The sequence below is a fragment of the Aplidium turbinatum genome, chromosome 5 (assembly GCF_918807975.1).
Source record: "Aplidium turbinatum chromosome 5, kaAplTurb1.1, whole genome shotgun sequence".
NCBI lineage: Eukaryota > Metazoa > Chordata > Ascidiacea > Aplousobranchia > Polyclinidae > Aplidium > Aplidium turbinatum.
The window spans coordinates 9,502,542-9,529,881 of NC_137476.1; the positions used below are offsets into that span (position 1 = coordinate 9,502,542).

Below are 27,340 nucleotides of genomic sequence, written 5' to 3' on the forward strand. Positions count from 1 at the left end.
AAAGAATCCTCCGACAACACGGATGGTAAAAGCTTCGGTCGGTCTTACCGAGAAGCGGTTAAGGTTCAGCAAACAGCGAGTGATGTGCGGGATCTGTTTGAAAAAGCTATCAAGAGAAGCATTGCCTATTCAATTTGGCACATCATTAAGGTAAACTTCAGGCTCATAGCATTTCGTAGCCTAACGTCGCAAAGCATTCTCAATATTGAACATGTTTAATTTAATAGTGGTAAGCAAACGCATGCTTTGTAAAATGCGCCTACTACGTTTTCACCTTTCAACAATAAAATACTATAGATTAACCTGTTCAAGTGCGTATGGAACAATGCATCGATACATTCTTATCTCGACGAGACAGTGATAACATTTCTGAGTTTGCCCAAGCACAGGCAGTTCAAGTTCGGTCGGTGAGCTTCCATCTGCAAATATAAGGTCAGGCCCTGGCGATAGCACGTCTTCTCTAGATGTTCAAGCTCATCAGGAAGCTTCATCAGCGCCTATCATCAGAAGAGAAGTTTCCTTCGATTGAAAGTTTGTGATACAACGTTCTCACAAAGGAAAAATTTTTCCAGGAATTAAGTGAGCTCATGCACTTCTGCTTGAAGTACCTGGTGCGCTGTTGCAACGAATGCATCGTCGAGTCCTTCTGGTCCAGCTACGCACTGCACGACTCGCGATTAAGGCTGCTGTCTGACGAAGCTTTTCAAGATGAACTATTTGTTGGCATGTGTGGTCCACCGATTTCACTGGCGAAACCATTGTTGCAAAAACCACTTGACTGCCTGTTCCCAAATGGTTGGCATTTCTATCTTCAAAAAATGTACCGGAAATCTCCTGTCTAAAGTCATACAGAGGCAGCAAAATCAAGATCTAGCAGCAAGCATGCCCTGTTGCCCTGGCATTAATGTTTGTGTTGTTACTAATATTCTTTCCTTTTTACTGTTATTAATTAATTCGTTCGTGTGTTACTTTACGTAATTAATCTGACTCTTGTGACGTCATACCACTATTCGACAAACAAACGCAGAATTTTTGGTCGACAAGAAAGAAAAAATCGCAGCCCTGATTCCGCCCATATCATTCTTAATCATAACATGAATATCACTCTATTTCTTTTTCATACACATTTGTAACATACGTTTGCTCAGTCAGATTAACTGTACATAAATGTGACACCAAAATAAAAATAACAAAATTTTTCAAGCCATTACAAGTTACAAAATCTTGCATACATCACTGTCTGTGTTCATCGAACATCATTCTCATGTTTATGTTTGGAATCAGTTTAAATTTTCTTCTCAAAATGCACCCCACTTATAAAATGTTTTAGTAGTAACTAAACCTGTACCGGTAATCTAATTAAACTAGACCAGTAGTTTTTGGAAGATGGCTAGTTGAACTGAAAGGAAACTAAAGCATTTCAAGTTAAAAGCAACGTAAAGTTAGGTAACAATAAATAAGTGGCTATAAGCCTAACTAACTAAGCTAACTGCGCATATCATTGGATCAAAAATAATCATCTAAATCGCAGTGACTTAAAGTTTGCAAAACTTGATTGAACTTGCTGATTTTTATAGAGATTACATAGCTTAAATTTGTGGTGAAAGTGCTTCAGAGAATTGTAAGCACTGGACAGTTAAATGGAAGAGGAAACAGACAGTTCACAGTTTGTCCCTGGGTCACTGGTTTCATTGCGAAGAACAAGCACAGGTAACCAAATCTTTGTAGCTGATGATGATCTAAGGTTGTGGTACCCAACAACCGTACCTTTGTGTTCTCTTGGATTTTAGTTTTTTTTTCATCTTTTGTGACGTCTTGGTCTTTCAAGAGTAATCAGAATATTAGGCCAGTTTTACAACTGTTTATTATTGCAATGTCTGTTGGTTAGTTATTATTTTTAAAAACATCATTTGATTAATTACTGTGTCTGATCAAGTTATGGACTAATTTTTAAGTTTTACAATTGAATTTCTTGAGTTGTCTGTATTTTGAATTCAAATGTATAAATGATTTGAAAGATCCATTTGAAGGTTTTTGCATTAATAGTACAGTATAACAAATTTTATTGTTGAAGATTTATGCTTTGAAATGTGCAGCATTGTTTTAAGATTAATTGTAACTTTTATAGCTTTATTAAAAAATTTGTAGTTAGACTGGCTATCTGCCTTCATGGAGGGATGTGCCATTTTCCTAATACAGTACTTCAGCATTGATTTTTTCATATTAGCTATAATTTTGTTCAGGTTCCTTAAACTCGTTAAAACGTACAAGTACTTCACATCTACATGATTGCAGCACTTGTTCAACGTATCAAAATTTAAACTTGCGCTGCAGACATACTCCTATAGCTGTAAGTTTGTGTAATTATAATAATTACAATTGTATTATACCTGTTGTACTGCTAACTGAAAAATTGTAAATATTGCCAATTTTGAGCTCACTTGCATAGTAGTAGGTCACAGTGATTTGGATTGAGATGTACTTCTGTGATTCAAGATTAAATAGTAATATATACAGTAGTTATTATACATTGTTATACAAGTGTCAAGGCTGAAGACTGAGTGGTATCTTTTGAATTATGATGAACTTTGTTATCATTATGAAGAAAGGGGCGTTCTTCCCGGCTATCAGCACAAGGCTGAGCACTCACCAGTACAGCGAGCAACTGCGATTCGCCAACCATAACGGTGTAGCTTCCACGCTAGCCATTCAGACTTTCCAATCAACAATATGTTTCTCGGCAGCCGATTTGTAGCAAGAATTGACAGCGACAGACACGTGTTTCGCCCATGAGGCTGATTTATTCGACCACCGCTTTACCAGTCAGTTTAACTCTTATCTTTGTGGAAACAAAGAAAGAGCCAACAAAACCAGCAGGCGCCAGGGCAGAGGACATTGTGAAGAAAGGGGCGTTCTTCCCGGCTATCAGCACAAGGCTGAGCACTCACCAGTACAGCGAGCAACTGCGATTCGCCAACCATAACGGTGTAGCTTCCACGCTAGCCCGAGAAACATATTGTTGATTGGAAAGTCTGAATGGCTAGCGTGGAAGCTACACCGTTATGGTTGGCGAATCGCAGTTGCTCGCTGTACTGGTGAGTGCTCAGCCTTGTGCTGATAGCCGGGAAGAACGCCCCTTTCTTCACAATGTCCTCTGCCCTGGCGCCTGCTGGTTTTGTTGGCTCTTTCTTTGTTTCCACAAAGATAAGAGTTAAACTGACTGGTAAAGCGGTGGTCGAATAAATCAGCCTCATGGGCGAAACACGTGTCTGTCGCTGTCAATTCTTGCTACAAATCGGCTGCCGAGAAACATATTGTTGATTGGAAAGTCTGAATGGCTAGCGTGGAAGCTACACCGTTATGGTTGGCGAATCGCAGTTGCTCGCTGTACTGGTGAGTGCTCAGCCTTGTGCTGATAGCCGGGAAGAACGCCCCTTTCTTCACAATGTCCTCTGCCCTGGCGCCTGCTGGTTTTGTTGGCTCTTTCTTTGTTTCCACAAAGATAAGAGTTAAACTGACTGGTAAAGCGGTGGTCGAATAAATCAGCCTCATGGGCGAAACACGTGTCTGTCGCTGTCAATTCTTGCTACAAATCGGCTGCCGAGAAACATATTGTTGATTGGAAAGTCTGAATGGCTAGCGTGGAAGCTACACCGTTATGGTTGGCGAATCGCAGTTGCTTGCTGTACTGGTGAGTGCTCAGCCTTGTGCTGATAGCCGGGAAGAACGCCCCTTTCTTCACAATGTCCTCTGCCCTGGCGCCTGCTGGTTTTGTTGGCTCTTTCTTTGTTTCCACAAAGATAAGAGTTAAACTGACTGGTAAAGCGGTGGTCGAATAAATTTGTGGCAGAATACGGTGCGATACTGATGAGCCCAGCCTCATGGGCGAAACACGTGTCTGTCGCTGTCTATTCTTGCTACAAATCGGCTGCCGAGAAACATTTTGTTATCATTAGTTACTATAACCCTAGTTTCAGACTTAGAGTTGAGTTTGTTAGACTTTCTCAAAAGCCTTCTATCACCTTATTTTCTATCATCTGCATAGCTGAGTGGTGGAAACCCTGGAACGGCACTTGAAAGGGCGCTAGTTCGATGGGCATGTAGCTGTGTCTTTGGAAAAACAATTACAAGCATGCCTGAAGGTGGACACAAAGATTGACTTTTTTGCCTTTTCATCCACTTAGCCTAATTTAAATCTTCAACCACATGGCGTGTGCTTGGATACGACTAGCAACCTTATATAAATACTTAAATAAACTGAAAATTAATCTTTTATTTTTAGGGAGGAAGCTGGGATGACAATAGCGTTGGTCATGGCTCAGTTGCTGCTAGGATGAGAAGAGAGAGAAACCGCGTCATAAGACAAACCAAATCAAACACTCCTTACGTCACACACACTAAAGACACCCATGGTGAGATATACAATTGTTAAATTGTGTCTCAATTGTAAATGCTATTCAATGTTGTTAAATATTATTTTTTTCTAACTTATTGTAAAGTATGAGAGAAATCCCTATATATACTTTATGTATTCGGTGTTAACTGTGAATTGGGCCAGAGTGAATGTCTAGTATGATGATGAATGATGATTGAGGGTCTGCTACTATTCGGCTAGTCCGATTCGGCTGGTCCGATTCGGTTAGTCCGATTCGGCTGGTTCGTTGGATTTACTTAAGGATTTTGTTGGATTACAGAAGGATTATGGTTGGATTTCCAAAAATTTGATGAATAGGGAACTAGTCGAGAAAAGACTGTACCCGAATAGGGAACTAGCCGACTCGGACTAGCCGAATCGGACTAGCCGAATCGGACCAGCCGAATCGGACTAGCCGAAACGGGCTATTCCGGATGATTGAAGTAAAAGTATGGCATGCTACAACCGGAATGGCCCGTTTCGGTGAGTCCGATTCGGTGAGTCCGATTCGGTGAGTCCAATTCGGTGAGTCTGATTCGGTGAGTCCGATCCCTTAACGGGGGATTTTTTCAATTTTTTTTTAAATTATCGGGTACCGTAGCCTAATTATCATTGCCGTTTTAGGGTTAGGGGTTAGGGTTAGAGGTTAGGAACTCACCGAATCGGACTCACCGAATAGTAGCAGACCCTGGTACAACAGACTTGACAGCGATTATTATATCATCATTTTATAAATTCTAATTCTCCTGTTCCTGTATAATGTTTCATTTTGTAACAGACTGCATTTTGTTTTGATGTCATTGGTGATTCAGAATGTAAAAACAGAACTAATGAAAACTGTTTCGTATCCCCAGTAGTTTATATGTTTTCTGAAAATCGAACGTACAAAGATGAAAGGTCTTACTTCCAGCTTCAATTGCACTTTAGTAATTGAGACCCTTGTTGATTGTAAAGGAGAAGTATCTTAGAGTGTCTTACTGTCCTCTCCTCTTGTTATCTTTTCTCCTCTTTCAAGTTGGATTTCGTATCAGTTGTAATTGCTACATTTGCAGTTTGAAATAAAAAACAATTTTGTTTCAGCAGCGTGGTTTTGTGACCTGTGTGCTATCACTTTAAATATACAGTACTTGCTTACCTTTTCACCTCTAAAAAAGGGAATCACGTCTGAAAACGTCATAATAGATCATCGCATGTAACGCCTTGTGGCAGCTTAATTTGCACAAAAAGAGCGCACTGTGATTTTGGATGAAATGCCTGATAAACAGCCCCATTCAATTTCTGAAACTAACCATTCAAACATTTATCTTTTTCCCGTATAGCTAACCTTACAAGCACGTTGAACCTTATAAACACCACGTCACTATCGCCATGGGCTGAACATGAAAACAAACTTCCTTGGGATGAATGTTTCGGCTTGTCAGACGACTTTACCCATCCGCGATCGGCGGCGTCAAAACGATCGGCTGGGAGCTTGTGCAATATCCCATCAACAGGTATTGCCACCAGCCAGCAAAACCGGTATTGTTTACATTACTTCAACGTTGAATCGGAAACTTGCTCATTGTGGCTCAATGAAGCATTAAGACCGTTTAAAAACGATGTTTCTTCTACATGTAACATGTGCCGGCTGCGTGTCGTATGTTTTCACGTGCATTTCTATCCATTTATCATTTGAATGCTAATCTAAGTATATGCCCTTCTGTGAGGTAAATAAAGCGTTTCCGTTTCCGATTGTTAGCTGGCTCATCGTTTAGTTATCAACGAAGCACTGCTTATCGAAAGATTTCTTAAGCCAAAGTTCTTCCATTAATGAGCAGTTTCAAATTAACTCTTTTGATAACTTTATAAAAAGAAATATTGAAAAATAGGTATCTCGTGGTTGTTACATCAACATAAAGTTAGTTGCTGGTCTACATCAAACATGGTAGCTGGCAACTAAACTTTAACATCCTTTTTGTACAGCTCACATCACGGTATTTCTTTTTAAAACAGGCTGTTCTCATCCTTGGGATTCATGTTCTGATTACTCTAAAACTCGTTCAACGAATCGAACATCTTATAGACACTCTTATACATCTGGTAAGACTTTAAAATGTGTTACGCTAAGGTTTAGTTGTTTCTGACATTTTTTGTCGTACCCAGGCTTACCTTACACCCGGTGATTGAAGATTTAGATTAAGTGGACGGGAAGGCAAGGAAGCCAATCTTCGTGTCCAGTTGTCCACCTTCAGGCATGCCTTTAAGTGTCCTGCCAAAGACACAGCCGTATGTTATTGTTCATGAGCGGTGTCGAACCGGCGCACTTCCGATTGCAGTTCCACATTGCTTTCTGACATTGTTGCGTTGATATTGCAAAAAAATGTACATTTTTTCAGTGAACATGTGATTTACATAGGTTTGCCACATCTTTTCACTACAATGCATTATCTGTAATCATAGAGCATCTGATGACGTTGTTTCGAAAAACTAAAACTTTAGGTCGTTGTGCGTTGTTTTTTTTTCACATCAAATGGATGAGAATTAATCAGAACTTTAACCAGATTTACTCTCACGGGAAAGTAAAGTAGTTCGATGAGATCGTCATTTTTTTCTTGACAAGTGTCCAGTTTCGTCACTACAACATTTACTCTTACGCAACGTACTACCTTACGTTGTTTCTGACGTTACGTACAGCATTACGTTCGCTCTTACGTTTCTTCGTTTCCCAGCCAATCATCACTCAAGTCCAACTTCCGGGTGTGCATCAATGGCTGGATCCGACATCGACTCTACAGATCTTGCGTTCTTCAGCATGACAGATGACTCTTCTCTCTTTGATGCCGACTCCTTATTTTCCGATTCGTACGGTGTCATTGACACCAGTTCTGATTTCTCCACCAATATAATGAGTCTTTTGGAAGAGGGGACGATTAGCTGCAGGTAAGATCGTGTACGGAAGTGCCATGTTGACTCTGCTTATCCTCATTATGAACGTTTTTCGTCTTCTGCTAATTGTTCGAGATGCAAATAACCATATCTGCCACCATTTCATTAAATTTGCTTTAAAGATTTTATGTGTTGTTGTACTGCCAAAGAAAAGAGAGAAACACACACTGTTTACACAATATATTTTGACGAGTGTACATTGCCGCACGACGCACGTGCTGTGGAATGGAATGGGAATTTTTGCATGTTTCCTTCGAGTTTGTCATCAAATTCGTTTTTATCGCGTTAAGTTACAGCCAGCCTAGAACCCAAAAATGGATCTTAATATTACATTAAATAACTATTTACACAGGTTCAGTGTATGGTTTGTGAGGTAGCTTACTTAAACATAATATCTTCGGCTATGCACTGTTTCTATGTATGACAGGTGATGCGATCTTTGTGAAACTATAATTATGTTGAGTTCGTAAATTTTGCCATTATTCCCGTTGCCATGCAGTGTCTCAAAGTGCTTTTACTTGGCGAACCGATTTACTTGTTGAAGATTTATTGAAAAATTTGACTACGGTACCATATTTTCCGCTGATGTTTGCTGTTTTTTAAGTGGTGTGCTGAAGTGTGTAATTGTAGTAACAAACCCAATACAAACCTCTCAAAAGTTTTATTTTCAACAGTTGATCAAATCAATATTGAAATGTTTAAGTGTTCACCAGGATTGTTGTCTTTTCTGGCAATAGCTGCACGGTCAATCGGTTATATCTGATAAACGTTGCCAGTATTGCTATAAAAAAAAAGAAAAAAAAAACAAAACAGTCAAACTCTACATCAAACTTTTGCTACATTCAGTAGGCTTAGCAACCAGAAACCCAAGCACGATTTTTTACGTGGATGCATTGCATATTGTATAAATATTAAATAATAATTTAATAAACTTTTCCTTACACTAATGAAAAAACACGTACAACAAATTGTACTTGATAAAACCGCTGTTTTAAGCCAAGTATTGTAGAAGGCCAACAACACATTTCGCCAATCATAGATTGGCCCTTGACAAATAAAGGCATAACCGCCAATGCGGTGGTGCAATTTAGACGGCTATGAGAGCCGATAAGCTTTTTCAAAGAAGTCGCAATTTGTTTTGAAGGACGGGAGAGATTTTTCACCCAATTATAAGGGGGTCGTTATTCTGAAGGTGTACTTGGGCCTATGGTTAACCAAGCTATCAGAGAAAAAAATTAGTATTTCGGTAATGCCTTCTTTAGTTGTCAGCTAAACTTAACCTGTCCTTGTATTTGTTGAATGTTGTTGATCATATTTTAAATTATTAGAACTCCTTTTCTGAACGGAGACTGGCCAGACTCGATCAGTGAGTTGGATTTTGACTGCAGTGAGCAGCAGAATGAGATTTCCAACTGCGACGCACATTCAGACATTGGCCCAAGTTGCTCTGTGCCCACTGAAAGGAACAGGTAGGTGCTGGGATTTTGCAAAAATTTTAATACGGTACTTTATTTTTTCCCAATCACCTTTGTATTTTCAAAATTAAAGTGATCTTGTTGAAACCACAAGAAACGGTTTGTTACTGGCATTGGTAGTTTTCTTAAGGTTGACTTTATATGTCGCACGCCTGGTGGTTGAAGATTTAGATAAAGTGGATGGAAAGTCAAGAAAGCCAATCGTTGTGTCCACTGTCCACCTTCAGTAATACCCTTTGAATATCTTGCTATGGACACAGCTCTTGGGCGGTATCAAACTGGCGCCTTTTCGTGAATGGGACCAAGTGCTCCACTATTAGGCTACGTAGCGTTAAGATCGGATGTTTGATATGCAATCAAGTTTTTGTTTTGTTGCCGATTTGTTCAGGTTGAAGAAGCGACAAAACCGTTCTCAAACCGACGGGATTCCAAACAGCTTTCAGGTAGGGTGTCGGACTGTCGGTATATCACAGAAACGCAATATTCCTTAATTGACTCAATATAATCGTATTACCAGAACACGGGATAAATATTCTGTCTTTTTTTTTTCGCTTAACAGTCACTTTTTTTCTGGTTAATTTTTAAATGAAAAAAATAATGATTTACTTGGAAAAACACTTTCAAAGTGTTTTTAATCTCACGAATTTCACTTCATTTGTCAATTTTTTGTATATGTCTATTTACAAATACAGCCAATAGTAAGTACTGTTGAGCGCGTTGTCTTAAAGTTAAAAGTTTGGTTTTTGGCGTTACCCAATACCGTGAACTCACACACTGCAATATTTAGCGTAGTAAATTTTAGCAATTGTTATTAGCAATTTTTCTTCTAAAATTATTTGTTGAATCCATGCATATTTTTTATCGTTCTCTCAAGCTTCAAGATATTTTTCATTGAGTTCTTCTATCGTTGTCGTACTTGATTCTAAGCATTGACTGCCTCTCGTATGAACAGTTTCTAAGATTCTCGGTCTTTTACCGTGTGTATTAGGTGTATGTTTGTATTGTCTTTGTTGGTTTAAGTAGGATGTCTGATTGTCTGCCTTGGGCACGCTTCAGTTCTGCGGGAGAGCTGTTCTAATTTTCGTTTTTGCAGCACGTGTCCTAGGAATTCAAGTTGTTTTTCTTTATTTAAAAAAAATATATTCTTTGTTTGATCGACATGATTTAAACCATTTTAGTTGGTTTTTCTGGCAGTCCAGGGAATTGTGTTAACATTATCAAAACAACCTTAATTACTTGTTTAGGTGCCAACTGGGAGCTGTGATGTGATAGCTCAAGTGCCGATTGATATCACGGAGAGCAGTGTCGGCCACAAAAACATGCCTTCTACTGTTCCACTCACGCGAACAATGCCGCCCACAGAGGACATTATCCCCGTGGAGAGAAGTCTCCTTCCTCCTATACATTGCTACTCGTCCTACATCCCAGAGAACACTGTGGACGTTGATTCCTTTATTGCACCTGCGCAGTCAGTGCTTCATATGACGAGTATGGAAAAAGACAAGTTGGCGGATTCACGGTGTTCCCCAAGGGTCGAAAAAAGACCGACTGCCGTCATTCCGCCAATGCCGAGCCTAAAAAGCTTAAGTCCGGTGCCTGTTGCAGCTGCAATGCAGCTTGATGAAGACTTTGACAGCCACACAGTGGTTAATTGCGATGTTAATGATGTGAGTATCATAGAGCCCGTCGATGTGATGCTGACGTCTAACTTGGACAACTGGAATAGTCTTCCGAAAGAGAAGAAGCTTGGCTTTGTCGAGCAGCTGAGTGAAAGAATAACTAAAACCATGGGACTTCAGGTACAGTTTTTATCTTGAATATAATAAGAAAAGTTGCATCTCTGGCCTATTTGTAGTTATCTCAACATTGCATTGCAAAAGAAAAAGATTCTTACGTGTTAGGATACCGCTCATTGTATTATTGTTGCCAAAACTCCACCTTGTACTATTAATGAGCTTTTGTTCGAGCACTTCACAGTGTACCAATGCAAAATCTCGAACGTTGACCTTGGCGTAGTTTTTCTAAAGACGAAGCTGCGAGCTTTGATTAAAATTGATTTTTTCATAATCGATAAAATCCGAATGGACAAGCCCCTGTGGGAAATCTTTGCCTGTATGTAAGCACCCATCAAGCGAAATCCGTTATTTTTACATTGATTCCACGTCTATAGATGTTGAATTAATATAACAAGACAGATTGCGTGAGCTTCGACCTGACGTCTTGCTTATCCTGTTTAGTAATTCAAAAATGTTTGATGCTGATGCAGTGACACCTGAAGGGAAATTTAATAAGTGTCTTCATAGCCAAATTCTACTCTAATTTGAAAACGGGACTTTGCAACAGAGGTAGGGGTGTTCAATTTCGATTTTCGATTCGATTTCGATTAAGGTGATATTCGAAATTCGTTTTTCGTATCGGACATATTCGAAATTATAGCAGCCCTTTCGGCTGAACGCGGTTGAAAGTAACGCGAGTGGCGCGAAATCTGTCTTGTCGCATTTTGCAAGCGAAAAAAGACTTCGACGCATGCGCATCGTCGATCACGTGACTACCACACGCTCTCGCGGGTCCAACGGGCAGTCCTGCACCAGGGATGCCAGGTTGGCATTTTTAATGCCAAATTTCACAAATTTCTCTCAAGAATGAAGATCGCTAGGTTGTGCAATAGCAGAAAGTGTAGGCTGAGCTTTGTCGCAGTTTTATCCATTTTTTACCGAATCCATAGGCGCCTAAGCCGTGGGGGCAGGGCCGTAGCCAGACCACAGAGCAAGGGGGGGCAATTTTTTTTAGGGGGAAGAGGGCGAAAAAATTTAAATGGGCAAAATCATTATAATTGTAGCTGTTGCTCGAGAATGTTGAGATTTTGCCAAGAGGGGTCAAATTTTTTTTCAGGGAGGCGAGGTCCCCCAGGCTCCTGGCTGGCTACGGGCCTGCGTGGGTGCCAGGCCCCCACGCATATTTCTGTGTGAGGGCAACTTTTTATGCTGTATTAAATATTGATACATAAAACAATAACAGGGTGATTGAAAAGTAACTCCCTATTTTAAAATAAATACAATTTATTCAAATGCTATATCATGTTTCTCAATTTTTGTGTATATATTACTTAATGTATGGCAATTTAATTTATGTTCTTGATTTCCTTTCAGATTTGTTTAAATATTGTTCAATTTCAATCTTTTCAAATTTATTTTATTTCAAAACCCTACAAAAATGGCTGGACGTCTTACTCTACAGGAACGTTGGCTTGGCTTGAATGTTGGCTTGGTTTAGAGATTGGCCCAACCTCTTTAAAAATATTCTATGGAGTGATGAAGCTGTATTCCACATAGGTGGATTTGTGAACCGTCATAACTGCCACTACTGGGCGGAAGAAGATCCTCGTGTTACCTGTGAAAAAATGCAAAATCGACCCAAAGTAACGGTATGGTGTGGAATGACTTTTGATAGGATTGTGGGTCCTTTCATTCTTCGCGATACCATGAATACCGAGAGGTACCTCGCTATGTTGAAAGATGAAATTTGGCCAATTATCAGTGCTTGGGAAAATATTGAAGATTTGATTTTCATGCAAGATGGAGCTCCTCCACACTTTGCTATTGTTGTTCGTGAATGGCTAAATGCTCAATTTCCTGGAAGATGGATGGGTCGTCGCGGTTCACACGAATGGCCGGCCAGAAGTCCTGACTTAACACCCTGCGACTTTTTTCTCTGGGGTTGGCTGAAAGAGGAAGTCTACTCAACCAAACCAAGAAATTTGGAAGAACTTGAAGGGCGAATACGAGAAGTTATGATTTCCATCCCGCAAGAGTTTCTTGCGAAATCAGTTGATGCGATTCCTGGTCGACTTGAGAAGCTGGTGGCAAATAAAGGCGCCCATATCGAATTTTAAATAAAAGCCCATGCATTATACTTCCTTCTCATATTCATTAATTGTAGAAATTATATTTTAAAAATAAATTATAGTTTTTTTAAAATAGGGAGTTACTTTTCAATCACCCTGTAGATCAACTAGTGATCGGCAGCAGTGGCGGCTCGTGGTCTCAAAACATGGGGGGGCTGCATCAACCAGTAGGCTAACCTAATATAAATAATTATAAACCTGTACCGGACTGAGGTATAAATGCACTGAGTTAAGGTTAGTAACACAGTAACATGTTCTTTTAATTGGCTGTCGTTTAATGTTTTTATCATTTAAAGTAAACTTTTGATAATGGCTTGAATGTGGTCAAGTTTAGGTGGTCACCAGATGGAGCTAGTACTATTTTGGGACTTGGTATTAACTTAGTTGGTTAGATCTATGCTTGTGCTTTCCAACGATAGCAAATTTGTTGAAATTGAACAACAAATGAATAAATGGGAGACAATTTCCTTCAGGTGTTTTTCAGTGCCTTTCCACCCCGTACTTCCTCCTTTATAATAGTCTATTCCAACCTGTGTGACGTACATGACGTCATCAAAGAGCACCAATAATTACAGTAATTGGCTTTACTTTACATCAAAACTAGTCTGTCTCGGTGACTTCTCAAAACACAGATCAAGTAAAGTAACCTACGATCCCTTTACCTAATCACCGATAGCTTCCACACGCTTAAACTAAAGATTTACGAGAACCAAAGTTGGAATCCCTGACCAGGGTCTGTTTTATTTGCAGTCCCCACAGCGCTTGTTCAGTGATGCTAGAAAACTTTTTTCTGAAAAACCTACGTCATAAAAAAAAGAACAAGCAACACCGGACCTGCAGAATTTGCAGACCTAGAGTTGCCAATTAATTTTTGTAACACAAATTTTTAATATTAAGAGTTTTTTTAATTTTTCAAGCGAAATAAATTAAAAAAACATGGCAAAACTATCTATATGTAATATAATTCACATATGCACAAAAATGTTGGGGGGGCTGCAGTCCCGCAGTCCCTTATGACGAGCCGCCACTGATCGGCAGCAGGAAAACACTTTTTGAATGCAAACCGCAACAGCTTTGCGATAAATAATCACTATGAACGAGCTGCGATGCTACAATCCAACACCAGACAACAAAATCTGTCATTTTTACATTGATTTAATGTCTGCAGACGTTAAATCAATGTAAAAATGACTGATTTTGCTGTCTGGGAAATAGCAAACATCTACCATTTTGTGTCGATTCAATGTCATCAGATGTTGAATGCATCCAAAAACAACATAATTTGCTAAGTAGACGGAGCGTGCGTTTAGCTTTATGCGCTTGCAAACGTACTCGATGTCGCTTTTGAGTCGAAACCTCTGCACTCTGCAGTGAAATGTCGCGGCAGTGAATCGCTCGCTGTGAAGATGAACTTGAAGTGTTTGGGATCGCAGCGACCTCGGCTCCAGAGGAGCGATCGTTTTCAAAAGCTGGCCTGACCGTCATGAAGCTGAGATCCCGACTGACGGGTGACCATGTCGATCAGCTTGTGTTCATAAACACCAACATGGGCCTGGAGCTGTAGACGTTATTTTGTGTTCTTTTTTCGCAAATTTTTATGGCTTTTTTTCCCGTTTTCTAGCGAATTTTCATGTCGTTTCTTTCAATAAAGTCACATTTTGCAGTTTGGTGAATAGTTGTGATATTCGAATTCGAAAATCGAAAACAAATTGAATTTCGAATATTCAAATAATCGAAATTGAACACCCCTAAACAGAGCACAGAGGTCAGAGTCACTACAGGGTCATCAATAATTAACGTAACAAAAGATCCGATTCAAACAGTGGCAAAGGAGGCGAACGTGGCCTATGGAACCATGCTTACAGTTCTCAAGAAGGATTTGAAGATGAGCCCATTCAAACACATGAAGAAACAGTTGTTAAATGCCAATACCATTGTAAAACGTCTTTCCAGACCCAGAATTCTGCTCTCACGCGTTGAAGGAAGAGGCACACTGCCAAACCTTGTGTTTCGCGATGAGAAGAAATTTGATGTCCAGCATCATTTTAACAGTCAGAAATCAGAATGATCGTGTTTGGTCACACGATGGTGACGTGGAACCCCGGGTAGTCACTCGGAGACAAGGGGCGGCATCAGTGATGGTGTGGGCTGCAGTCAACGAATCAGGAAGGAGTCCATTGATTTTTGTGAACCAAGGAGTGAAATTGAACCAAGAAAACCACCGAAATGATATTCTTGAGGGTTCATTGTTGCCTTGAGCAAAGAAACACTTTAAAAATGTAATTGGTCATTCCAACAAGATTCTGCCCCTTTACATGGAGCTAAGAAAACACAAAACTGGCTTCCAGCCAATGTGCCGTTCTTCATTTTCAAGGAAGAATGGCCTCCTTTATCCCCAGACCTGAACCCCCTAGACTTTGGCATCTGGTCTTACCTGGAGAACAAGGTTTCGACTAAACACCATCAAAGTTTGGAAGCGCTGAAGGCTAATCTGAAAAAAGAATGAGCTAAAATATCCCAAAGAGTTATTGGTGATTCTTGCAGGCCCTTTTAGAAGCGTCTCCAACTTGTTTAAATGGCAGACGCATTGAGTAAACTAGTTTTTCCTAAATATTTATTTATTTGGCAATAATATTATATGTTTATTACTCAAAAATTGTTGCCATTTGTTAAATACAGTTGTTTGAAGTTACAACGTTTATTGTTGATGACCCTGTATAGCGTAATGTCATTACAGTCGAATTCTACTGACAATTTTTTTATTGAACTCTGTTAAGGATTTTGACCTCACAAGGTTTTCTATCATAGATTATTACTATTTTTTATAATATTTTTTTTTCCAGGAGCAACTGGATATAATCCAGATTATTGGTGCTAACAATAAGTGTCAAATACCATTCCGTATGTCCATTGACGACATCGACAGCCATAAGCTATCTCGTGTGCTCGGTTACTTGGACACCCACAAGTCAATGGACACCTCGTCTACTTCTTCGAAACTCGATGCTCAAACACCAACTCCTGAAAGCAACTTAAGAAGAAGCAATAGCGATGGAAATATTGCTAAAACCCTCTCTGATGCACAAAAGGAGCAAAGGGTATGGTATTGATAGTAAATGTGACTGATTAATTTCTTCAATAGCATTGTCTCCGACTTTTAGCTGAACAATTGTATCTTTCTCTCAGTGCACACCCTCCATTCATTCTTCTTCCTCAATAGAAAGAAGAGTGAATGGAGGCCCTTTGGAGGGTATAATAAATAGGATCAACAGGACCTCAATAGGATCCTCTACAGATCAACGTCAAGTCTTGTGGCTTGATTCTCGCTTAGAATTAAAGTTTCTTTTATGTCAATAGAAAATGTTTGCGAAAAAATATTAAGAATTGCCCCTGTTTTTTTTTTGTTTGTAAATTTAATCATTTCAAGCTTTCTTGTTAGCGGAGAGTTGTTTCTTGTTAAAACAGCGCTAATTTCCAATCATCAGCTTCATTTATATTCATTGCCACTTGGGCGTGCCCATCGCATCCTGGCGTGCTTGTTAAAGTGTTCAATCATCATTCCCCATATGTTGTTATCGCAATGAAAGCAAATATTTGCATTGTCCGACTCCCAGACGTCGTTGTTTACTTTTGAAAGCTTATCAAACGCTTGTTAAAATTCACATTGATATCATGTAATACGATGGTGAATACACGTCAAAATAACTAGTTTGTTTGCTAGTTTTGTGAAGTGTTATTGCCAAGCCATATCCCAGACAGCAGAATCCGTCATTTTTATATTGATCCAATGTCTGCAGACGTTGAATTAATGTAAACATAACGGATTTTGCTGTCTGGAACATTTTATACAGCCATGCAACGACCAGAAAATACGTTTGGTTCTTATACCGGCATAAGAATTACATACATTTTAAACTGGCAAGATGTTCAATAATGTGTTTGTTTGAAGCATTGTTAGAAATTATCAAGCTGGATTGTAAAGTAAATTTTCTCAAAACTGACGGTTGCTTTCAACATTGCGCTGCAGGCACTAGGCAAGTCCACGATTCCACATGAAAACCTTAAACTTTGTTGTTAACAGTAAAATTTCCTTGTTTTGAATACTAGAGTGCAATATTTCGTTTTTACAAACTTGAAATCCAGGGTGTGACTGGTTGGGGTTTTCAATTATTTCGCTTGGTACTCGATGTTCCGATGGGACCTAGTCAGAAGAAATCTTCTTTGTTACGTCGTTTCAACGTCGCCAGACATTGAAACGATGTAAAAAGGGCAACACTGTTTTGCAATACCGGGTTCGCCACCCGTGTTTGACACAATGGACATACGCGCCACCCAACACATCTTTGAACCCAGGCAGCAAAATCCGTCATTTTTGCATTGATTCAAGGTCTGCAGACGGTGACAAGCTATTCTAGGCCAGTTCACCCGTTTTGTGTAGATTATCCATTCAGAGAAATCCTGTTCATCTAGTAGGAAATCCTGCCCGTTGCGTACTACGCCAACTAAATTTCAATCGGATTTTCAATTTTCGTTCGATAAACACGGGGCGGGATAAACACCATTAAAAAATCCTCTTTGAGCAACAAAAGAAAAAGGCAAATAATAGCTAATTCATCGGCTGCCACTGGCTGACTTGGCGTGGAGGGTTAAGGCGGTGGTAGTCCTTGCATTGACGTGGGTTTGATTCCCACCACTGTTATGCCCCTTTTCTTCCGTAATTACCAAACAAGTTCGAATGGGATTTTTTAATGGTACCTTTTCGAAACTTGCGGCCGGGGCAACAGCAATATTGTTGCAAGCAGCTAATTTGTCACGATTTCTTTTCATGAGAATAGAAAATCCTTCCCTGGCACAAAAAAATATAGATAAACAAACATTTAGCCTATAAATACTGTGATTAGATGGATTGTTAGTTGATAATAATGCACGAATACTATGATGTTTTTCGAAGCTAGATGTCTGTGTGCGGTGTATTTAAGTTATGCGCTTTCAAACTCATTGAAGTCGAGTATTATGATGCGTTTCTGTAGGGGAGGGTGGGGTGGTTTGAACCACTTTTCTCAATATTCCTAATGTCTGCTTCAGGATTCAATTTTTCAGCAATTTTTTTGCATGACATCCAAGTCTAGGATGTACTTGAGCAAGCCCAAAGTGAATTTGCAAATGAAATTTATTACAACGAAAAATATAAAGTATTTTCAGAAAGTTCTCAAGTGGTTCAAATCACCCTTGGGTTGGGGTGATTTGAACCACTCAAAAGGGTGATTTGAACCACACTGGGGTAATTTAACCCACCTTTTCAAAGTTGGATAAATACACATTGTTTCACAAATAATCAATGAAAAAGATGTCTCAAACATTTACAGCGGTATAAGTACAAAAATAATAAAAAACATGCAACACAAACAACGACCAGTAACTGTCAATCAACTGTCTCGTAAGAGTAATTAAGCATTGTCAACATCAATATGTTATCATTCCAAATTGAACTCTTTCAGGCAACAATTGAATATAAAATGGCTCTCCCTTCTTGCAGTTCCTCCCGCTTTTTGTGGATTGGGTAAAACTTTTACTATGTCGCTTCGTGGAAAAGACCCTTCATCATTTTCTTTGAATGTAAATGATGGCTTTCCACTCTTATTTGTAGATGGAACCTTTTGCAAGAAGCGAGCTTCAGGCTCCTCGTCGATTGTGCCCACGTCATCTATCTTGCCAATGTAATGACGTGTGTTCTCTTTGGTATTAAATTTAACAACAACAAAATCTCCTACAGCAAGTTCTTTGGGATTTTGCTCTTCATTTACACTACTTCCACTCTCTGATGCTGTGTCTGACATATCGTCCAAAGGAACTGCATCATCCTCATCAGAACTTGAGCTTTCATTAAGAGCTAGCACACGTTTTGTGGGGGGTTTCTTTGGCTTTGGTCTAATAATTTTTTGTTTTCTTCTGAGCAATTTTTCCTGCTTTGCACGTCTTTCTTCGTGCTGAATTTTTATTGCCTGTTTTTCTGGAGTCTCTGTGAGAACCCGACTTTTTACTCGTTTCCTTTTGCGTTGAACTCTTGGGGTTTTGCTTGATGGTAATGGAATAACTTCGTTGGGTGGTATGAAGCTTTCTGAGGCGTGATATTCCTCGAGATCTTGCAATGAAGATACGGGTAAATGTGTCGCACCTTCAAAGAAATAAGCATTATCAGTTGATCGGTTAGCAATAGTGTTGGGAACTGCGGCCATAACATTAGCTTCATTCACTTCAGGTTGATGGGAGGTACTTGTTTGGGGATTTGGTCTATCACTCAGAAGTGATGGGGCAAAATCTGTGTCTGTGAATATACTTTTGTTAAAAGGATATATTCCTGTAGAGGCAAAGCCAGAAGTGATGTTCCTTGGCGTCATAGCGTTTAAAAAAGCCTCCTTAACGCATTGTGGAATGTCATAAATCCGAAAAGTTTTGTTGTTGTAGGTTCGCATCCATCCATCTACAGCCTGGTTGTAATAGCCTTTAAATGGCCCAAACACTGATTTATCAAGCGGTTGAAGTTTGTGAGAAGTGTGAGGAGGCAAAGTCAGCAATTCAATGCCACTTTTATCAGCAAACTCCACAGCCTCCCAAGAAACGTGAGACTCATGGTTGTCGAGAATTAAGAGGACAGGTTGAGAGGGGGAACAACCACTATGCTTCACAAAATGTTTCAAGTAGACCAAAAATTTTTCTTCGTTAATCCACCCAGATTTGGTACCTTCTCCAATGGATTCTGCTGGTCCATGTCTAACAAATTCCTCCTTATATCTTACTCTTGGAAAGATAAACATGGGGGGAATGGCAACACCTGAAGCACTGACAGCACATACAACTGTTACAAGTTCTCCTCTCTCTGCAGATGTCACAGAACCAACTTGTTTTTTTCCTTTCGTTGTCACGATATGATTTGGTCTTTGCACGGTTGTGACACCTGTTTCATCAAGGTTGTATATTCTACTTGCAGCAAAGTTGTACCTAAAATACAAAACGATACAATGAAGCCTTTTTCAGATCATAAGAATTGCTAAGTACAAAGCAATGTTAGGCTATTGTTACGAGACCTGTCCATAACTCTTCCAAGGTTGTCGAAAAACTCCCCAACAGTTGTTTTGTTGAAAGCTGTCGCTCTTCCTAAAGACGTCGCTTCTGGTTTACGACATGTCAGATGGTGTCTCTCCTTGAAACCTTCAAACCAGTCAATTCCTGCAAAAGTTTATGGGAAAGAATTGAGAGGTGGTGTGTGTTGAGTAATGTCGAAAAAACAAACCAATGTGATCTACAATGTGCTACCGTACACAATTTTCCACACAGAATTAATAAACAAGTTAATCGTGTCTGATTAACGAAACGTCGGAAAATAAATGCAGATTATCACTAAAAACACCTTGTGATAGTTTTGCTTATTTTACACCAGAAGAGCGTATCATGTTATTGAATTAAATGCCTGGTGAACAGTCTCATTCAATTTTTAAACAACATAGGCTTAAAATAAAACAAACCTGCCATCTTAGAAACCACCCAGTTACTTGGCATCTGAATGTTGTTCTTGTCAGCCAAACTGAAAGCCAACTCACGGCATTTGGTGCGTGTGAGTCCGTGAAATCTATCGTCCAGGTCTTTTATGTGCTGTGCGAGCAGACTTTCCAACTCCCAAGGAAACACCAGACTTTTTACCTTCGTTCTATTATAGCCAATGTTTTCTGAGAGTCTACCATTATCAGATCCAGGACGATTGCACTCTTTGTAATAGCGACCTAAAGTGGTCCTGTTAATATGTCTTCTTTTGGCAACTTCTCTGATCGACATTCCATTCTTTATTTCCTCCAAAGCAAGCAACATCTCCTCACGAGTGGCTGATGCGTGGCTTGTAGTTCTAACATGTTTGCGAGGCATAGTGATGGAAATAAAAACTTAAATTCAACTAATGCTTGTAATTTACTGTGGCCAATAGGAATACCCTGTGTAAGCAATTCGCAATATTACTACAGTTAACATAGACTGTATAGCCTATTTATAAGTAGCCAAATGCATACTAAAGCACTAGACTTACAATACATTGACTACTACAGACCGCAAACTATTTCAGAAGAAGCTACTAAAACTTATTTTCTTCTGGGAGGTTTGAGCCACCGGTTCAAACCTCCCGAATCAACTGGTTCAAACCTCCCTGTTGCCACCATTTTAAGAAACTTGTCTAATCAGCTATTAAATCTTTCACTTACAGAGCATTTGCCAGCATCATTAAACACCTTTTAGATAGGACTACTCATGGTAGTATTAACTATTGCCTAAGTAAAACAGCGAAGATGGCATGCAGCTACAAACTGAAATTCCTAAAATTTACTTTTTGCAAGGAAAACAAGTTCTAACCTGCTTGCGCTAAAATCGCTGCTGCTATCGCTCTAACGTAGACATGCTTTGGAATCACTTTACTTCTTCTGTCTACAGACATAGTTACGTCATTTCTACTTTTATGGTATCCGCAATAACAGCCATGGTTCAAACCTCCCAGTGGCTCAAACCTCCCCACTCTCCCCTATAAGGCGTTGTGGTCGAGAGATTTTTCTCACTTATCACTGTGAAAGCGTTGGCTATTTAAATCTATGATGTCATAATCAGATTGAAATATCACAAAACATTGCGGAAAAGGTATGCAAAGTAAGGTAAATTGTATTTCACAGCGTTGTTTGAAGCTTAGCGGTTCAGAACATTCTTCGTTAAATTCTGAGTGTAGATCAACAGGTGTAAGAGTTTAAAAAACATCACAATCAATTTTACCTTGTATCTTGCATTAGTTTAGAAGTCATCAGGGTTGCCAAATATTTTACATTGCACTGTCCGTGAAATATAATTAACTTTACAGCACGCCTAAACGTAATATAATTGGTAATTATAACTATGCATTAAATTTTAATAGAAACGTGTACAACTGTACATTGCTTTGTAAATCATGATGTTCTAAGAATCGGTATTAAAGTCTTTGTTGTTTGATCATCAACGCGAGCTTAAGGCATATCTGGAAACTTTTGGACCTCCAGGCCATCTGGACCGCCAGGCCACTACAGTAGTCCAGGATTTATCCGAGTTGTAAAAGACGTGAACTTTTTCAGAGGTCTTAGATAAAGTTGTGCACGGCCACAGATTGTCAGTTATAGATTTTCTTCACTTCAGAACTACGCTAAAAAGTGCAATAGGCCTCAAATGGTCGAAATGAAATTAATGAAATGCCGTTTCGTTTCGGCTGAATAAAATGCAACGGACTATTTTACTATATGGTTGCGTCGTCGTTTTTTTGTCAACAAAACAACCGTAGGTTTTTTCATGTTCAATTTCAATCATGTGTTCTTGTTTTTTGTTTTTTTTTATGAATATACTAACCCGTGTTCCGTTTCAAAATCCAGGCACAGTCGTTTCTAATTGAAGTAAAACCCACTAGAATTATAGTAGAACTCAAAAAGCAACTGAAATTCCAAGTATTCTACATGGGCTGCACTAAGTTCGTTGAAAAGTTGACTGATCTTTTGTGGATTTAAGCTTACCTTAGGGGGCACATAGCAGGGCACCCGTCGGTAAGCCACTGCCTAATGTCAATGTCGCTATAGATGAAACTGAACACATTCTTCATAATCATTGTGCAAGTAAGATATTGTGACTTTAATTTTTATCTGGGTCACCGTCTTAGTGTCGATGTCACAATGTTAAAAATTAAAAATAATCCAATGACTAACTAGTGTGCGGCCTTGTTACCTTGATTGTCACACTAAATCAGCAGGCCTTTCCATTTCAAATATTTATGAAAAGGAACAAGTGAGTTTGAAAACCTTTGAGAATATTCAGGTAATATGAAACCAAGGAAGTTTCAGAAATATTTAATAAAACTACCATTCTCTTTCAGTGCCACGCTTTTTTGATGAAATTTTCAGGATTGGGCTTGAGCAAAGGCTTTCATTTTGAACTGCTGTATTTTGAGAACTGTAACTGCTAGAAAAAAAATCAAAACATGAAAGTTGTTGCATTTTCAACAGTCTTTTACAGTATGTTTACAAATTTTGTGTATTTTTTTTTTAAATGCCTTAAATGACTAAAATTTCTGACAAACTACAAAAATTCTGTGTTTTTTTGAGTTTTTTTCGCTTCCGTTTAGATATCTGAAAAAAATCTTCAAACTGCGATAAACTTCACCGGTAGATGTCAGGCAAGTACTACGCTCGTCGCACAAAGGTTGTCACGGAGATATCGACGCGTTTTGCGAAGAAAGAACTGGATATACCTCACTTTGCACAAAAAATGACAGTTTTTTGTAAATAATTGATAATTGCAGAAAAAATTTAAATACAAACGTAGTTATTTCTTTCCACTTTTAGACAATACAAGTCTTCTTCTTTCTAAAACAGTCAGACTCATGCAGTTTGGCAAACAAAAAGACCAGATTTATCTACTTATCAAAAGACATCACACTATTACGTGTATACACGTAGTGAGCACTGGCAGAAAAAACTTTTTCTCTCTACATTGAGAAATTCCAAGTCTGACTACTTAGATTGCTGGAAGATGGAGACTACCGTTTCTTCGACTTGTTGTTTTTCTTTAGTCATTGCAAACAAACTGTACTTCAGAAATGACTGCAAATAAGCAGGCACTAACCGATTAATGCAATAAACAAAGAAAAACGAAACACATACACTGCTTCAACGCGTGATGGAAACCTACCAAAAAATAACCATCAGGCATTGGAGCGTGTAAAGCAATGTTGCAGAACGCGTTTTCGAATATCAAATTCTCATCAGTGCAACTACATTTATGAACACAATAACAACGGTTAAATTTAAACTCAATACAATACATTACAAAGATTATAAGGACATATTCTCAGTGTTCAATTGAATATTAATAAATCCAGAGACATCAGAAAATCACTTCCCGCATGCAATTCCAGACCGACATTACTCGCTTAAGTTTTTTTTTTGTTAAGACAAACTTAATGTTCAAAGCAAAATAGCAAAACAATGAACATCTACCGAAGTATACTAATTTACAGTACTTAAATAAGCAATGAAAATTAATAGACGGCATTGTTCTTAATATCAATTCAATGTGATTTCAGTGATTATAATACAATGTAATATAGTAACGTATCCAATTAATTAACGACGACCTTTTAAAGCACACGTTAATTCGAAAAGAAACAAGAATTTATCAAAAGTCTCAGTCATTTTAGAAGATTTACACCACCGGTTACAGGACCATCTTTGCTTGTTTCCTTGACAGAGTCAACTCTGATTGATCATATACGCCTTGGAGAGTAGCTAGTTGAGTAGCTAGCTAGCTAGCTAGCTAGCTTTGGAGAGTAGCTAGCTAGCTAGCTTGGAGAGTAGCTATTTGATATTCTCCATCTTCCAGCAATCTAAGTAGTCAGACTTGGAATTTCTCAATGTAGAGAGAAAAAGTTTTCTCTGCCTATAAAACGTTAAATGGTAGTTTTATTAAATATTTTTTTGAGAATATGTAATTAGTTTATTACTGGGCTAGCGAGCAACGGTTTCACTTTTTACATGTTGAGACTTAAAAACCATGTTAAAATGAAAACTTTGTTCGTTAGGTAGATTGTAGATAGATATTGTATTCATAACGACGTTGTCAACAGTTTTTGCTGATTCCCTCTTGTATTGTTTAGCGTCGGCAGAGACAAGCTCGTCGGTTTGCAAAGTGGCTGAAGCAGAGGCAACGTAAAGAAAACAGACAACATCTCAAAGAACAGAGAAGCGGTCTTTTTGTCAACGAGAAGAAAGTGAAAATCCAAATTGAAAACGAAGCCGAGGAAGAAGTTGAAATTGATATTTAGAGTATTGCGATCTTGGTCATTTTTAACGTCGATTCAATGTAAGAAGAGAAATATGTTCACAGCTATGTGAGTGCCATAATGACCAGGCATTTGAACCACTGTTTAATCAATGCACTTTGCTTTCGTTCACGCTGCTTCATTTAAAAAAGTCAATAAAATCAGTGTTGAAAACCTGACTTCATTGAACTTCATTGACTACGTCAATTAATGCAATTTAAATCTAAAATTTGGTTAAGGGTCTTAATCTACAGCTACACCTTATGTGTTATGTCGGCGAAAAACTATTTGCTACAATGAATCGATATCAAAACGGCGAGTTGTGGAATAGGCAATTTGTTATCAAGAAGTTTACTGATTGTTTGCTCCCATTTTACTTCAAAGAAGCCTGGTCTTCATCCCGAAACATCAGAGTCGACCAGTTGTCTGCAGCAACTCCTCTTTCTATTGTTGGCATTTTTAGCTTTTTGTCATGTCATCTCTCACGGTGTCATCCCACGTTTTCTTTGTTTTTTTCTCATTTTTCCTTTCACTACCTTATTCCAAGCTCGCATTGTCAAATTGTTTTCATCCATTCGTTCAAGATGTCTAACTCATCTCAGACGATGTCCACGCAAGTACTCTTCAATATCATCAACATCAGTCCACTCTCTCAAAACATCATTTCCAATTTTGTCGAGAAATGTCTTGCCACACATTATACGAACTATCCTCATTTCTGTCGTTTGCATTCGTCTAATATCCGCCCTCTTCATTACCGAGCATTCACTTCCATACCACATCACGTTCTTACACACGCCTTGTAGGACTACTACCTTTCTTCCAATCTGCGGGAAAGCATTCTGCCACAAAGTGTGCCTGATAATTCTTTAAACTTTTTCCAACCCGCCGTCACAGCTCTGCTGGTTCAATTATATTTTTCTAACATATCTCTATAGCGGAGCTTCGTAACAATTTCTGTCTTATCGCGTCCTAATGTCACATGCTTCTACGTTTCATCAATTCATCAGCTACAATACCCTCACGGCTTTCACATTCAAAACGTATCCCACCATCCCACTCATCAATCTTTCATGAATGCCTGAACATCTTTAGCGAACTCAATAGGCTACTTACATTTAATACCCTGAATAGAATTGCCCATCACTCACCTCACCTGCCACATATTGCACATGAATCCATAACATCGACTGCTAATACCTCATTGGTACATTTTATTCTTGTTCTCATTGCTTTCGTTTTAATCACAGTCACGTTTAAACTTTCGTTTTCCAATGAATTTTTCCATTTGACATACTTTTCTTCCACCTCTTTCCAACTGTCTTCAATAAGCACTGAATCGTCAGCGTACAAATTTTCTTTTATTGTGTTGTCCAGTTTATCTGAGCTTCCATAACTATGACAAAAGCAGGATTTATTGCTTCACCGACGTTTCGCGCATCCTCAGAGCGAGTAACATACAAATAAAATTTACAAAGTTATGCACCGCACTGAAAGCCTAGGTAGCACCGCTATTCCAAAAATGTAGCGGTGCTACCGCTACTTTTACCAAAAAGTAGCGGCGCTATAAAAGTAGCGCGCTACTACCCACCTCTGATTAATAGCATTTATTATTTAATGACTAATATATTATAATAAAATATATAAAAATAAATATAGCCTAACGCTATTTAACCGAACATTAACTCTCATCCTACACAGCTGAGCAGTCGGCTGCATGGCTGAGTAGTTAGAGATCCTGCACGACATTTGAAAGTCGACGGTTCGACTCTCATTAATTGTGAGTAGGGTACAGAGCGAAGGCTGTACCGAGATACCAACTGGAGGGTGGACACGAAGATTGACCTTCTTGTCTTCCCATCAACTTAATTTAATGTTTTTCAACTGAAGGCAAACTTATGGCTTTTCATAATATAATCTGATATGGTGCGTGAGAGTAAATTAATTTTTCCACTTTTGGTAAGGACAAAACAAGAGTAAAAGTCTTGGGTACGGTATCCATGAGACTAGCTTAAAATAATAGCCGCCGAGGTTTTTGTAAGAACTTGTAAGGCATGAACCAATCAGAACATGGTTTAAGTGGCTACCGTCCAATTGTGACCCTTCTAACACTAAGCCAGAGAGTTGATCAGTGCTTTGAACGTTGTTTGGTAATTACAAAAGAAAAAGGAGTTAGGCTATGACTGGATGGGAATCGAACCCACGTCATTTAAATGTATTCACTAGTCTTAACTCTTTAGGTTGGGACACCCTGGATACGGCGGAAGGTTCAATTAATTTACTTTCTACGAGAAATATTTGCGTTTTTTCTCTGTTGTACTTCCATGTACGAAGTTACGTCACAGACAACGCAGCTTCTGATGGGCTAATACTTCATAGGCGTTTACAAAAGTTGTTATGATATAGGCTAGTGGCTACCTTTTGATAACGCCCTTGTTCAATTCCGCCAGCCCTGTCGCACAATGTCTCATTGGTTGCCTGATTTTTTTTGTTCGTGATGGAGAATACAAACATTGTCTGTCGCTTTCTACAGACATGCAAGGGAGTACTTGTCTGCCTGCTCTTTTAGCTCAGTTGCTTCATCAACAAAGAAACTTCAAGGCCAACAGGCGCTGGTTCGGTTCTCTGGGTATGCTATTGAGCAACGCATTTCAAGGACAGATCTCCATTCAGCGGCACCTAGCGCATGGGAGCATTTGCAGAACCAAAAACTGCGTCAGTTGCTCACTAGCCAGAAATTTAATAAACACGCAGTAGAA

The 27,340-nt window shown here is 39.0% G+C and overlaps 3 protein-coding genes and 1 pseudogene across 3 annotated transcripts in view; 1 reads left to right on the top strand and 3 right to left on the bottom strand.

The window, feature by feature from the left end:
* The window catches only part of LOC145769912 (uncharacterized), a 30,645-nt gene extending 5,892 nt beyond the window's left edge, over positions 1-24,753 (top strand). The window contains exons 2-12 of the mRNA XM_082581457.1: positions 1,578-1,710; positions 2,244-2,350; positions 4,283-4,412; positions 5,734-5,907; positions 6,407-6,493; positions 7,123-7,333; positions 8,668-8,808; positions 9,203-9,257; positions 10,059-10,613; positions 15,562-15,816; positions 24,417-24,753. Of these exons, the coding sequence (XP_082437583.1) occupies positions 1,641-1,710; positions 2,244-2,350; positions 4,283-4,412; positions 5,734-5,907; positions 6,407-6,493; positions 7,123-7,333; positions 8,668-8,808; positions 9,203-9,257; positions 10,059-10,613; positions 15,562-15,816; positions 24,417-24,584 (1,953 nt within the window). The 5' untranslated portion in view covers positions 1,578-1,640 and the 3' untranslated portion in view covers positions 24,585-24,753. The remainder of the gene's footprint in view (positions 1-1,577; positions 1,711-2,243; positions 2,351-4,282; positions 4,413-5,733; positions 5,908-6,406; positions 6,494-7,122; positions 7,334-8,667; positions 8,809-9,202; positions 9,258-10,058; positions 10,614-15,561; positions 15,817-24,416) is intronic.
* The window catches only part of LOC145770741 (uncharacterized), a 251,215-nt gene that overhangs the window by 209,603 nt on the left and 14,272 nt on the right, over positions 1-27,340 (bottom strand). The gene's annotated exons all lie outside the window — the stretch shown is intronic.
* LOC145769913 (uncharacterized) lies at positions 17,801-19,952 on the bottom strand. The gene is made up of 2 exons (XM_082581458.1): positions 19,804-19,952; positions 17,801-19,717 (listed from the first exon to the last, which is right to left on the bottom strand). The coding sequence occupies exons 1-2, from the start codon at positions 19,809-19,811 to the stop codon at positions 18,193-18,195; spliced, it is 1,533 nt and encodes a 510-aa protein (XP_082437584.1). The 5' UTR covers positions 19,812-19,952; the 3' UTR covers positions 17,801-18,192.
* Positions 25,175-27,052, bottom strand: LOC145770920 (uncharacterized; annotated as a pseudogene).